This window comes from Phragmites australis, chromosome 1 (genome assembly GCF_958298935.1).
Source record: "Phragmites australis chromosome 1, lpPhrAust1.1, whole genome shotgun sequence".
NCBI lineage: Eukaryota > Viridiplantae > Streptophyta > Magnoliopsida > Poales > Poaceae > Phragmites > Phragmites australis.
This window is the reverse complement of record NC_084921.1, coordinates 51,590,091-51,602,102: the sequence shown is the minus strand read 5'-3', so window position 1 is coordinate 51,602,102 and position 12,012 is coordinate 51,590,091. Positions and strand designations below refer to the sequence as shown.

General features: G+C 46.6%; 1 protein-coding gene across 2 annotated transcripts; it reads left to right on the top strand.

The window, feature by feature from the left end:
- The first annotated feature begins 415 nt into the window (after positions 1 to 415).
- Positions 416 to 5,974, top strand: LOC133926144 (CLP protease regulatory subunit CLPX1, mitochondrial-like). 2 transcript variants are annotated; one of them, XM_062371937.1, is made up of 16 exons: positions 1,090 to 1,144; positions 1,802 to 1,890; positions 2,248 to 2,309; positions 2,481 to 2,569; positions 2,688 to 2,767; positions 3,178 to 3,228; positions 3,361 to 3,435; positions 3,509 to 3,586; positions 3,744 to 3,800; positions 4,159 to 4,229; positions 4,352 to 4,451; positions 4,562 to 4,666; positions 4,882 to 4,944; positions 5,030 to 5,152; positions 5,225 to 5,383; positions 5,540 to 5,974. In XM_062371937.1, exons 2-16 carry the CDS (start codon positions 1,852 to 1,854, stop codon positions 5,606 to 5,608), a joined length of 1,221 nt encoding a protein of 406 aa, XP_062227921.1. In that variant the 5' UTR covers positions 1,090 to 1,144; positions 1,802 to 1,851; the 3' UTR covers positions 5,609 to 5,974. The 2 variants fall into 2 exon arrangements, with proteins under 2 accessions (XP_062227912.1, XP_062227921.1); XM_062371928.1 differs by lacking the exon at positions 1,802 to 1,890 and having other exon boundaries at positions 416 to 1,144.
- Positions 5,975 to 12,012: the final 6,038 nt, after the last annotated feature.

Here is a 12,012-nt window from a genome sequence, read left to right as displayed (position 1 = left end):
AACCCACGCACAAACACACTTTATCACTCACCAACTTAATTATCATTCACTAATTCGCTCACTCACAATTTTATATATCCAACTAAGAAATCTTGTATCCGCCACCGTCGCAGGTACTCACATCCTAGCAGATACGGCATCTCCGCATCTGGTGCGAGCGACTGATGGCTGGCCCCACATGACGGTAGCACATCCACGTTAGCCTATGGCCCCACGCGTCGGCCTCTCTCTCCCCTGCGAGGACGCGACACCCTCCCACCCAACCCGGCCGTTAACCGCTCCGGGCCGCAGGACAGCTTGCTCAGGAACCGACGCCTCCGGCTCTTTCCACGTCACCTTATCGGACGGCTAGCGTTTGCCCAATCAAATCTCAGTCTCCCACTACCTCCGGCCGCATAAAAACAGGAACCTTCACCACTTCCCACTTCCAACCTATCTCCGCATCGTCGTCCTCCTCTCCGGCTTTCCGCCCCCACCTCGCCTTGCCATGTTCCGAACCTTCTCGAAGCTTCGAGAGGTGGCGTTGCCGCTTGCCTCCTCGGCAGTACGGCGATGCTCCGGCGGCAGCCGGATCCGGGCCGAGGCCAATTGCCCGCGCTGCGACGCCCACATGTCCGTCCAATTCTCCCTCCACCCGCTCCCAGCGCCCCCGCCTGCCTCTCCCGGAGGCATCGATGGCGCTCAACATCACAACCACGACGGGGCGGGCGTGTGCCCGGCGTGCCGCGCGGCGTTCCTGTTCCGCGCCCACAGGATCGACCCGCTGCGCGGCGCGTTCCTCGAGATCCCTGGCGGCATCGGGCGCGAGGAAGAGGACGCAGAGAGGGGAGGCTTCTCCGATCGGATCAAGAGGATGTTATCGGAGCGCCCGCCGGAGGAGTTTCCTCCGTTGCCGCAATCTTCGCCGATGCCGATGCCGCACTATCCGCTGCGACGGAGACAGAGTAGGAGGAGGCAGAGGGAGGAAGGAGGAGGAGGCAGCGGCGGCAGTAACGGTGGGGAATCCTCGGGAGGGGAGGGTACGAGCGCTGCGCCTAAGAGGGAGTGGTGGAGTGGGGCGAGCCTGGGCGAGGAGCTGCCGACGCCTCGGGAGTTGTGCCGGAGGCTTGACGAGTTCGTCATCGGGCAGGCGAAGGCAAAAAAGGTGCCCCGTTTGTCCCCAATTATCTGTTGCTTTTCCACAATTGGTCCGAATTTTGGGTTAATCTGACTTAGGGCCACTGTGAGTGAAACAATGCTGTATGCTGTATAGCTCAGTGCGGCAGCTTAGTACCTACATGGCGAATTTCGGGTTGTTTGGTGCGAATCTGTACGGTATTATGAATTACTGATGCAATGTTACGTTGTCCAAGCCTTAGCTTAAATGTCACGGCTTGTTTCTATGGTTGCTAGCTCAATGACTCTCGATCGACTTCCAATATTTTAGTTTTTGGCTTCGTGCGGATGATAAAGATGGTTGTTGTAGTCGAATGATAATTCACCATGGAAATAGGATTCACTAAGGTAAGGCATTGCGTTTCCTGCTTCGTTGGCTTTAAACCGTGAATGTCCCGTTGACATGCAGATAGAACAGAGAATGTGCCCTTTTCTAACTTATGTACTCGTATTGTGTGATATAGATCTCTGATGGGGCTTGTTAAATTGATGAGTTAATGATGATTGAATTTTACAATTGTATCACCAGAGGCAACCTCCACAGATTCTTCATCCTATCTAGTACTGGCGTTGTGGCCTTCTTTCTGAGGTTCTGGTGTTTGAGTCACATAGTTGCTTCACATCTTGATTGATGGATTTCGGGCAGTGGTTTGGTAGGGATTGCAGGGGTTCCTAAATTTGGTTTGGCAATTTAACATGGAGAAAAGATGGCATTATTGGTACATCAATTGCTTGGTAAGTCATTATGAATGCAGCTGATTGCAGAGTAAGAGCCTGTTGAGATTACCAAGTTATGCAGTTGGATGTATGGCTTGTATGATATATTTGTGGGTGTATGGATACATCATGAACTAAACTAGCAGGAGTTAGCAGTGTTATACTTCTATATAAAACCCAAAAACGTCTGGTTTGCTAGTTTTTGGTTGAAAGGAAGTAATAGGTGACACATCTTGTTGAAAGCAGGATTACTGAGCTATGCGTCTTTTCGCTCATGGAAAGGAGTTCAATGCATATGTGCTCGTGCATTGTGATCCTTTTCTAAGAAAAAAAATATTTTTCTCATACTTATAACAATTTTTTTTCTCCTTTCAGGTGCTATCGGTAGCTGTATACAATCATTACAAGAGAATATATAATGCAACTATACAGAAAGAGTTAGTCTCAGTCCTTTAACTTACCTGCCTTGGTTTTGCCTTTTTAACATATCTAAGTTATAAGATTTCTTACACATTTGTAATGTGCTACTCATAGGGTCACATGTCGAATTGAGTTGCCGATTGCTATGTTATGGCTTTTTCCTGACACGTATGTGTTGCTGCTGACAGTTCCGGGTTTCCTGATGCTGCACATGATGATCAAAATATTGTAGAAATAGATAAAAGCAATGTGCTTCTAATGGGCCCAACTGGCTCAGGTTAGTTTTTTTTTTAAAAAAAATCTTCCATACATCCAATTACACCTTACACATGTATAACTAGAGTTGCTATAAGTTGGAGCTGACTGATATTTTTCTGCATGTTATCTGCTGACAGGAAAGACATTGCTTGCAAAAACATTAGCACGTATTGTAAATGTACCATTTGTTATAGCTGACGCGACATCGTTAACACAGGTAAGTTCATCACTGATTTACAAACGCTATTTTCTTTTGATTGGCTAGGAAAAAGTCCCTACTAAAATACATTAAACTGATTTATGAATGCTCAATTCATAGCATTGCTATGCGTTGCTGCTAGCTTTATTTGTGCTTTATCATTATTCTAGACTTCACGTTTCACACAATACTTGAATATCTTATATTACACCTAGCTTTTGAGCTTATCTGTAATGTAATTTTGGTTAAGCATCTGTGTACAGCGAGCTGGCATCTTTCTTTATCGTTCCCACTTGTTCATCATATTCATCTGTTGTGGACTTGTGACTACCATAATTGCATTGGAAGTCTATATGGCAAACCTGGATGTATGTAGTTATGTGAATCCGAAGGGGGCAACAAAAACTAAACTTGGCTGCATTTTGCAGGCTGGATATGTAGGGGAGGATGTAGAGTCGATACTGCAGAAGTTACTAATGGTATGTGTAGCTGGATATTACATGCCTTTCCTTTAGTTGTTGAAGTGTATTTTATCTGTTCTTGTAGATCTCCAAACAGGAAAAAAATCAGAATATTCAACGAGCCTCACGACATTCTGAATTTGTGTTCAGGCTGCTGAGTATAATGTTCAAGCTGCACAGCAAGGGATAGTGTACATAGATGAAATAGATAAAATAACAAAAAAGGTAATTATTTTATTTTATTTTATTTTGGTAGCTTATCAAAGTTTGAGGTTTCTAAACAATAACCGGCTTTCAGGCAGAGAGTGCAAATGTTAGTAGAGATGTATCTGGTGAAGGTGTTCAACAAGCATTGTTGAAAATCCTAGAAGGAACTGTAAGTGACGACACATATTGTTGGCCTCTTTATCCGGATGGCTGTAGAACTATGAGTTTACAATTATCTTTGACTGAGTTGAACCGCTGCCCGTCAAGAAAACACAGTAATGATCCTGTGTATGTTGAGTATTAACTTACTCGTGTTTTTAATGCAGGTTGTCAGCATTCCTGAGAAAGGATCTCGCAAGAATTCTCGCAATGAAAGTATACAGGTTACATACTATTCATGGTCCATGATGAATACATTCACTATAGTATGTCATATGGGTAAAATATGGATTCAGTTAAATGAAAACAGTTCTTTAAATGGAATATTTTTTTGGTCAAAAGGACACTGTCCTAGAGTACATAGTGAACTGAGGATGTATTGATACATCGAAAGCATTTCCTGACAATCAAATAACAGCAACCCACTGGCTGAGTGGCTGTGGTACAAATGTGCATGGCATAAGTACTCTGTATTTTAGCCACTCTCTATTTTCATAGGTGTTATGGGCATTTGTAAATCCATCTTCGTTCTTCACTGTTTTCAGCGTGACATGCCTGTAACAGAGCCTCATGATAATGCAGATAGACACGTCAGATATTCTTTTTATATGTGGTGGCGCTTTTATAGATTTGGAAAAGACTATTTCTGAAAGGTACTACAGATTTCATTCGTGTAGATTGGTTATTCCAAGAAATCACATACATAAGTTTTATGTCAATCATTTACTTGTAATTTCCATGTGAAGTGTGAACCCTAACTTCTGACATGAATCAGGTGCCAAGATTCATCTATAGGATTTGGGGCACCCATTCGTACAAACATGAGAAGTTCTGGAGCGAGCAATCCAGTGGTCACTTCATCTTTGTTAGAATCTGTAAGCATATGCTTTAATTTTTTTGCATCAATACTATGAAAACATTCTTTTATTTCTCAAAAATTGTTCTTTACATACTCATTAACTGGAAAATCCAATTGCATTGGCAGGTTGAGAGTGGTGATCTTGTAAGATACGGGCTAATTCCAGAGTTCATTGGACGTTTGCCCATTCTACTAAGTTTGGCAGCTCTGAATGAAGATCAGCTCGTTCAGGTAGCTCTGGGAAATATAACATTTTCGCCATTTCATTCTTCAATGCTGTTTATGCTGTAGACTTTTGTACTCAGATAAGAGTATAAGTAGTCTGCTGCTGGCGTATGCACTGATGCTGAGATGTTATGATGGTGACGAAAACTAATTACTCAAGTAGAAGCTCTTACATGATTTTCATCGCTGAAGTTCACTAATATGATTTCATCTGCATTCAGGTTCTTACAAAACCGAAGAATTCACTTTCCAGACAATACCGGAAAATGTTTAACCTGAACAAAGTGAGCCCACAAAAACTTATAATTTTAATACATCTTCTTGTATGGATCGATTTCTAATCTTATATTACACATTTTGGTTCTTCAGGTTAGGCTGCACTTCACTGATGGTGCACTGAGATTGATAGCTAAGAAAGCGATAGCTAAAAGTACTGGTGCACGTGGTTTACGAGCCATCTTGGAAAGCATTCTACTGGAGGCCATGTATGAGGTAGGCCTCTCGAACTGTTCCGTAACAACATGCAAAGTTGAACCATACGTTCTGAATCTCCTTTTTAAGCAGATCCCAGACGAGAAAACAGGAAATGAGCGAGTAGACGCTGTTGTGGTGGATGAGGAGGCAATTGATTCTGTTGATCGGCCAGGATGTGGTCCTAAAATTCTCCGGGGAGACGGTGCATTGGCGCAGTACATAACAAGAACTAATGCCATGAATTTACGGGTAGGATGCCTGATATCAAGCGAGAAACAGTAACACTGAGAAGTTCTTTCTCACCCAGCTTATCAAGAGCATATAATTTGCACCCTTGTTCATCTTCGCTTTATTTGGAAAATGGAGCTTTCCACTTTCTTTGCTAACGCCCGCTTTCACGCGCAGGAAACAAACGATGGTTTAGCCGGGGAGCTCGAGGAAGCGTACATGCTGTCGAGAACTGTTAGCTTGTAACTAAAAGCTCGAGGGAAGCGTACATGCTGAGTTCTGACCAACTTCGTACATCATGTAACATGTCTACCCAGCACTCACACCCGCTCTTTTTTGCTCACCAAATCTCCTGTAATTTGTTTTATTTCTGCCGAGTTCTGACAAGCAGAAGATCCAGAGCGCGGTTTGTTGTAATTCATGTAAACAGGAGTTGCCTTTTGATTGAGCAACCGTCCTGCCAAGTAAATTGTTCCCCCATTCTTTCTGATGCCCCCAACTGGGCACCTCAATTGTTGTTGGCAAAGATGTAAAGATCATCAATTTACTGCCATAATAAGCAGGCGCTTTTCAGAATCTCCATGATATGAATGTTTCTGGAATGCTGAGTTCTGCCGGTTTTGCATGTTCAGAATCATGATTCTATGTGGTCTGTGTAATGGGTAACATTTCCTTTGTAAACGAGAAAACTATTGGGAAACTGTTGTTACCGAGCGTAGTTCAACGGTTCCCCGAGAGCGATTGCAAAAGAGAGACCAAATAGGGAAAAAGTCTGTTTATTCTTTATTGATTTGTTTTTCTGTATGTTATAATGAGGCGGCGGTTCGCTCCCCTCCCCTTTTCATACCCTAAGGATTTCAAACGACGCCTGCCGCGGCGTGCTCGGCGAGACAAACTTCCTCGGCCAGCGCAACCGCTAGGCGAATCTCCCTCGGGCCGCGCGGATGTCAGCAGTCGTCAGGCGCACTACCCTCAATTTGCGCGGTTGCCACGCGTGCCGCCTGCCTCGTTATCACGCGCCGCCCACCTCGTTATTACGCGCCTCGGGAGTCGGCTGGACGCGTGTCCGTTCGGCTCCCCGTTGGGCCGTACCAGAAGACTGGGCCGGAGAGGCCAGCGCCTAAAAGCACGCCACGTGGCGTCGATGCTGGGTTCGGCCTCGCTGACGACGAAGGCCCCATCCGCAGTCTCTGGACCATCGCCTTCCAATGGGCCCGAGGGCTGCTGTTGGTGAATCAGGAACCGGGGGTCCCCGAATCCCGAGGCCAGGCCAACAGTCTGCCACGTGGCGCCCCCCGCGGGGGTCATCTTTGCGAGGTACGAAAGACTAAGTCCCGGAAGAGGGTGTTTGGGGCCACGAACAGTGGTCCCCGAGTACCCGTGTTCCCCGATGATCAGTGAAGACCAAGTGACCGGGAAGAGAGTGCTCGAGGTCATGAACAGTGGCCCCGGAGCACCCAAGTCCCCCGGCGACCAGAGAAGCCGAGTACCGGGAAGGGTGTGCTCGGGGCTGCGAACATTGGCCCCCGAGCACCCGAGTACCTCGAGGACCCAAGGAAGGTAGTTCCGGTAGAAAGTGCTCGGGGCTGCGAACAGCGGCCCCCGAGCACTCGGTTCCCCTAGGATCTGAACAGTCAATTCCGGAAGAGAGTGCTCGGGGCCGTGAACAGTGGCCCCCGAGCACTCGGTTCCCCGAGGATCAAGAGAGGGCGTTTCCGGGAGAGAGTGCTCGAGGAGGTGAACAATGACCCCCGAGCACTCGGTTCCCCGACGGCCCAAGAAGTCCTTCGTCGGTGGCCCCCACAGGGGTCCAGCGGTGAGGTGCCAGCCTATGAGAGGCCCGATGCTGCATTTAAGAGGGCGCGTGTCCTGTCACCTCCAACTGCTCCTGCCACGCTCGGTGTCAGTCTCTGCCACATTCTGGCAGAAGGGCGTGGGGATATTTAATGCAAGGGTCCCATCCCGCGTCATCCGGTGCGCCTCGGGATAGCATCGCAAGGCCCGAGGCGCCCCGCCTGCCGCCCTGCTGTGTCAGACAAACAAGACCAGGCGGGCACGCCGGGCTGCTCTGCGACTGCCCGGTGGGCCCTCTCCACGGCGCCTGTTGCCAGCGCCATCATGACGGCCAAAGACAGGGCGGGGGGCGCGTTTTCAACCCCCCGTCACTTCACGCTGGCGAGCCCATGATGACTGTCTTTCCATTTATAGCGCTGTCGGAGGGTTAACTCCTGTCGCAGGGATCCTGAGGGACCCCTTTTTAGAGATTCTGCCGGGGGGATGATCCTGAATATGTTCACCGGAGAAATAAATGGGTATGAATGCGATGACCGGTGGGGTGGAATGACCTAGTGCGGAACGGAGTAAATGCGCTGGTGTTTAGACAGGTTCGGGTCGCACGGAGGCGTAACACTCTACTCCTGTATGGATACTATAAATGCCTTGAGAATGTCCCTCAAGGAAGTTGCTGGTTACAAGAATGTTTATCTATCTTAGAGCTTGGGGCTCCTTGTTCTTCGGTTTGTGTGTATCTGTTGGCCTTGGGTGCTCTCGATCTTCTCTTCTCTTCGCTACCTCGAAAACTTCTCAGGGATTGTCTAACTTGTCGAGCTTGCTCAGAGATTTCAAGGCTTCAAAGAACTTGTCTTTGTCTATGCTACCGGCTGCTTTAAATACCCGCCGGCAGTAGTGTGCCCCGAACGGGAGGGGGGCACGAGTTCCAAGACACCATAAATGAAAAGGGCGTCATCATAGCCTCTGTGCGAAGTGACCGGGGGTGGAAAATGCGTCCCACGCCCGGTCATCCGTCACCATAAATGCACTGGCAACGGGCGCCGTGGAGAGGGCCCACCGGGCAGTCGCAGAGCGGCCCGGCGTGCCCGCCCTGTCTTGTTCTCCTGCCACAGCAGCGTGGCAGACGGAACACCTCGGCCCTTACGACGTTATCCCGAGACGGGCCGGATGGCACGGGATGGGACCCGTGCATTTAATGACCCCACGCCCTACTGTCAGAATGTGGTAGGAACTGACACCGAGCGTGGCGGGAGCAGTTGGAGGTGACAGGCCACACACGCTCTTTAAATGCGGCCTTGGGTCTTTAACTGGCTGACACCTCATCAGTGGGCCCCTCGGGGGCCACTGTCAGGGGGCTCTCTGAGTCGTCGGGGAACGGAATGCTCGGAGGTTACTGTTCACCTCCCCGAGCACTCTCTCCCGAGAATGCCCTTTCTTGATCCTCGGGGAGCCGAGTGCTCGGGGGCACTGTTCACCTCCCCGAGCACTCCCTCCCGGGCACGCTTGTACGGATCCTCGGGGGACCGAGTGCTCGGGGGCTGCAGCACGCAGCCCCCAGCACTCTCTCCCGGAACTTCCTTTAGTGGATCCTCAGGATACTTGGGTGCCCGGGGGGCCACCGCTCGCGGCCCCGGGCACTTTTCACCCGGTACTTAGCTTTCCTGACCGTTGGGGGACTTGGGTGCTCGGATGCCACCGCATACCTCCTCGAGCACTTTCTTCCCGGTACTTAGACTTCGCAGATCATCGGGGAACTTGGGTGCTCGGGGACCACTGACTGTGGCCCCGAGCGCCCTCTCCCGGGACGTGGCGCCACGTGGCGGATTGCTGGAACTCTCGAACTTTTAGAGAACTCAGAGACACTTGCTTAGAGACCGAAGAACACCTTCGTACAAGCATAGAAGCTGAGATCACCGAAGAACAAGGAGCCCGAAGCTCTAGGATAGACAAATATTTTTGTAACCAGCAACATTCCTGAGAGACATTCTCAGGGTATTTATAGCATCCACACAGGAGTAGGGTATTACGCTCAGTGCGGCTCAAACCTGTCTAAAAATTCCTCCAGTGCATTTACTCCTTTCTGCATTAGATCATTCCACCCCACCTGCCATCGCATTTACATCCATTTATTTCTCCCGCAAACATATTCAGAATTATCCCCCCGGCCGAATCTCAAAAAAAGGTCCCTCAGGATCCCTGCGACAGGAGTTCACCCTCCGACAACTACTGTTTATATGGATCCAACATATACATATGTGTGTGTATATATATATACGTATGCATATATACTTATATGTATGTATAAGTATACATATACATATACGCGTTTGTACATATACATAATTTTTTGCGAAATTCCATAAAATAGCGGAAGTAATAATAGTTATATTGATAAATCGGCTGAAATAATCTAAAATGTATAGGGAAATATCTAAAACCCAAAAAATATGAAACAAATTTAGTTAGGTTTGTATTACTGTCGTCTACATGTTAAAATTATATACATATATGAAAGTGCCACTATTTTCCCATAATTAAATAAATGTGTTAAATATTGATAAATTCATAAATAAATATTGAGATGTCTAAAATTAGTAAACCTATTTTTTTTAAAGCCTTCTTTTGTCGCGCTCTTTCCAATAAAAAAAATAGGCGCAGCGTGGACGCGTCATTCCACCTAGTTTATTAAAATTTGTGGCCCTTCGCGTGCCTTTGCAATTTTTTCAAACGAACTCTTATTTTTACAAATTTTTTATTTTTGAAATGTGCTTGCGCAGAGTGCAGGACTGCAGGGCCTTCGCGCAGAGTGCGGCCAAGCGGGCTCCTCTCGTCCAAGGTTCGACTTACCGTTTGAGGCTTGATTACCGAGCCCGACCGGTAATCGAAAATGCACGATTATCACGATAACCGTTTGAAATTTGACTAAAATTGGTACAAAATTCATTTACTAAAATTTAAATTTAGTCAAAAATTTATCAGAATCGCGACTCGGTAACCGATCGAATCGGACCGGTTACCGAGTGGTTTGGTCTACTAACCGAGCGATTTACACGATAACCGAAAACTAATTTACCGAGCGAATTTGATCGAAAACCGAGCGACTTGAAGCGGTAAACAACCGGATGAACTCGTAATCAATGATTTTGTAGGAAAATAAAAAAACACAAAAAATCAGAAAAAATAACAAATATGGCATGAGATTTGCTATGTTTTGTTTAATAAAAAAAAATTGGCATGACATTTGCTATATTTTGGAAGTTTTCAAGGTAACAAATAGATACTAATAGCAATACGAACATGAACATATAATTGTTTCATCGAATATATGCATACATTACATATGTAGTGCCTCAAATTAATAAATATATGTCGAATTATTCGTACTAAAGTTAAAAACACAATCACATGCTATCCATTAGTATTTAACAAAGTGATGGTCGATGCTTAAAATGTAATTTGCATAGTATCTACGCCACGTGTAACCTACGAGATGAAAAAATAGTATAATATCATGGTATGGAAATAAAGTAGTTGCAAAAAGTAAATTTTCATCACCTTTAGAACCACCAGCTTGAGGGCGATTAAATTCGGCTGTATTGTACTTCTTGGTGGACATAAGCATTATTCGTCGTGTAGATAGCAACTCTGTCTTAAACTCTGCCCAAGTTTGCCCCGTTTATGCAGAAGTAGTTGACCATTGTCCTTGCAATATGGCATAAAACTCAGGGTCTTTCCACTCATAGACCTATTGAATAGGAAGGTCTAACTGAGCATCGGGGATATGATAGTGGTACAGGTACAATCCATAACTACTCTCTATGCCATAGTTGCTGGAATAGCTCCCACTATCTTGTGATCCATCGTGGCCACCCAGTAGGATATGCCTTTGTGAGGATGGGGCACCGTAGTCCTAGTCCTGTGTGGCATGCGAAAACTGACTCTTACTAGCGAATTGCACGGGAGCAACGACAGAGAATGGGCATGGAGGAACATCGCCGCCCTGACCATCATCGTGACCACTATCAGTCTTTGAGCTGCTGTCATTCGATTCTTGGTAAGTTGGGCTCTTTGGGTCACTATCCGTGCTCTCATCGCTTTGCACTTATCTTTTGCTCTTACCCTTAATCTTTTTGCTCTTCTTTGTATGTGCCATTTTCTTCTTCCTCTTTCCCGTATGTGTGTCACCTACCACTTTAGTAGCTCACTGCTGTAAATCTTGTGGGTTCGCTGTGTCTGTCACCAGGTGAGTTGGCAGGGGTATGTCACTGTATGTGTCCTCCTCATCAAGCTCAGGGGTAGTATTTGATTTACCGGTCTCCATCCAGTCCCAGAGCGGATTGTTCTCCTCCTTCAATGTGAGCTCCATAAACCGCTAAAATGGATCATCATCAATAGTTGACCTGATGCCTACATCCAAATTGTTCTGTATTCTCATGTTGTAGTTGACATATACCAACTTATGGAGCTTCTTGTAGCTTAAGCGGTTACAAACTTTGGTGTGGATAAATGCAAATGTACTCCAGTTCCTCTCACACCCACTAGATGAAGCGCACTAAGACACTAGGCGCCTGGTAAGCATTGTTAGTGCAGGTGTAGACGAACCAAATATAGACCACTATTGCACTGCAAGTAGGTAAAGTGATATAAGGGTTGGAAAAGTAGATAAAGTGATGCAACTGTTAGATGTGTCAACACAATTCGTACCAGGTTGAGTCCTGCCGTCACAAGCCATCTGTGAAGCGAGCGGACCTGCGAATGACAGAGACTTTGTCCGATATGTTTCAACCTCAATAAGTGCTTCCGCGGCAGTACTAACATCAGTCATCCTCTCGAATGCTGCTCAGAGATCTTCGAACAAG

Excerpts from the sequence above, each read along its gene's own strand:
- LOC133926144 (XM_062371928.1), top strand. The coding sequence starts at position 488 with ATGTTCCGAACCTTCTCGAAGCTTCGAGAGGTGGCGTTGCCGCTTGCC. Across the intron at positions 2,768-3,177 it reads ACGCGACATCGTTAACACAG|GCTGGATATGTAGGGGAGGA; the intron begins GTAAGTTCATCA and ends TGCATTTTGCAG. Across the intron at positions 4,452-4,561 it reads CTTCATCTTTGTTAGAATCT|GTTGAGAGTGGTGATCTTGT; the intron begins GTAAGCATATGC and ends TTGCATTGGCAG.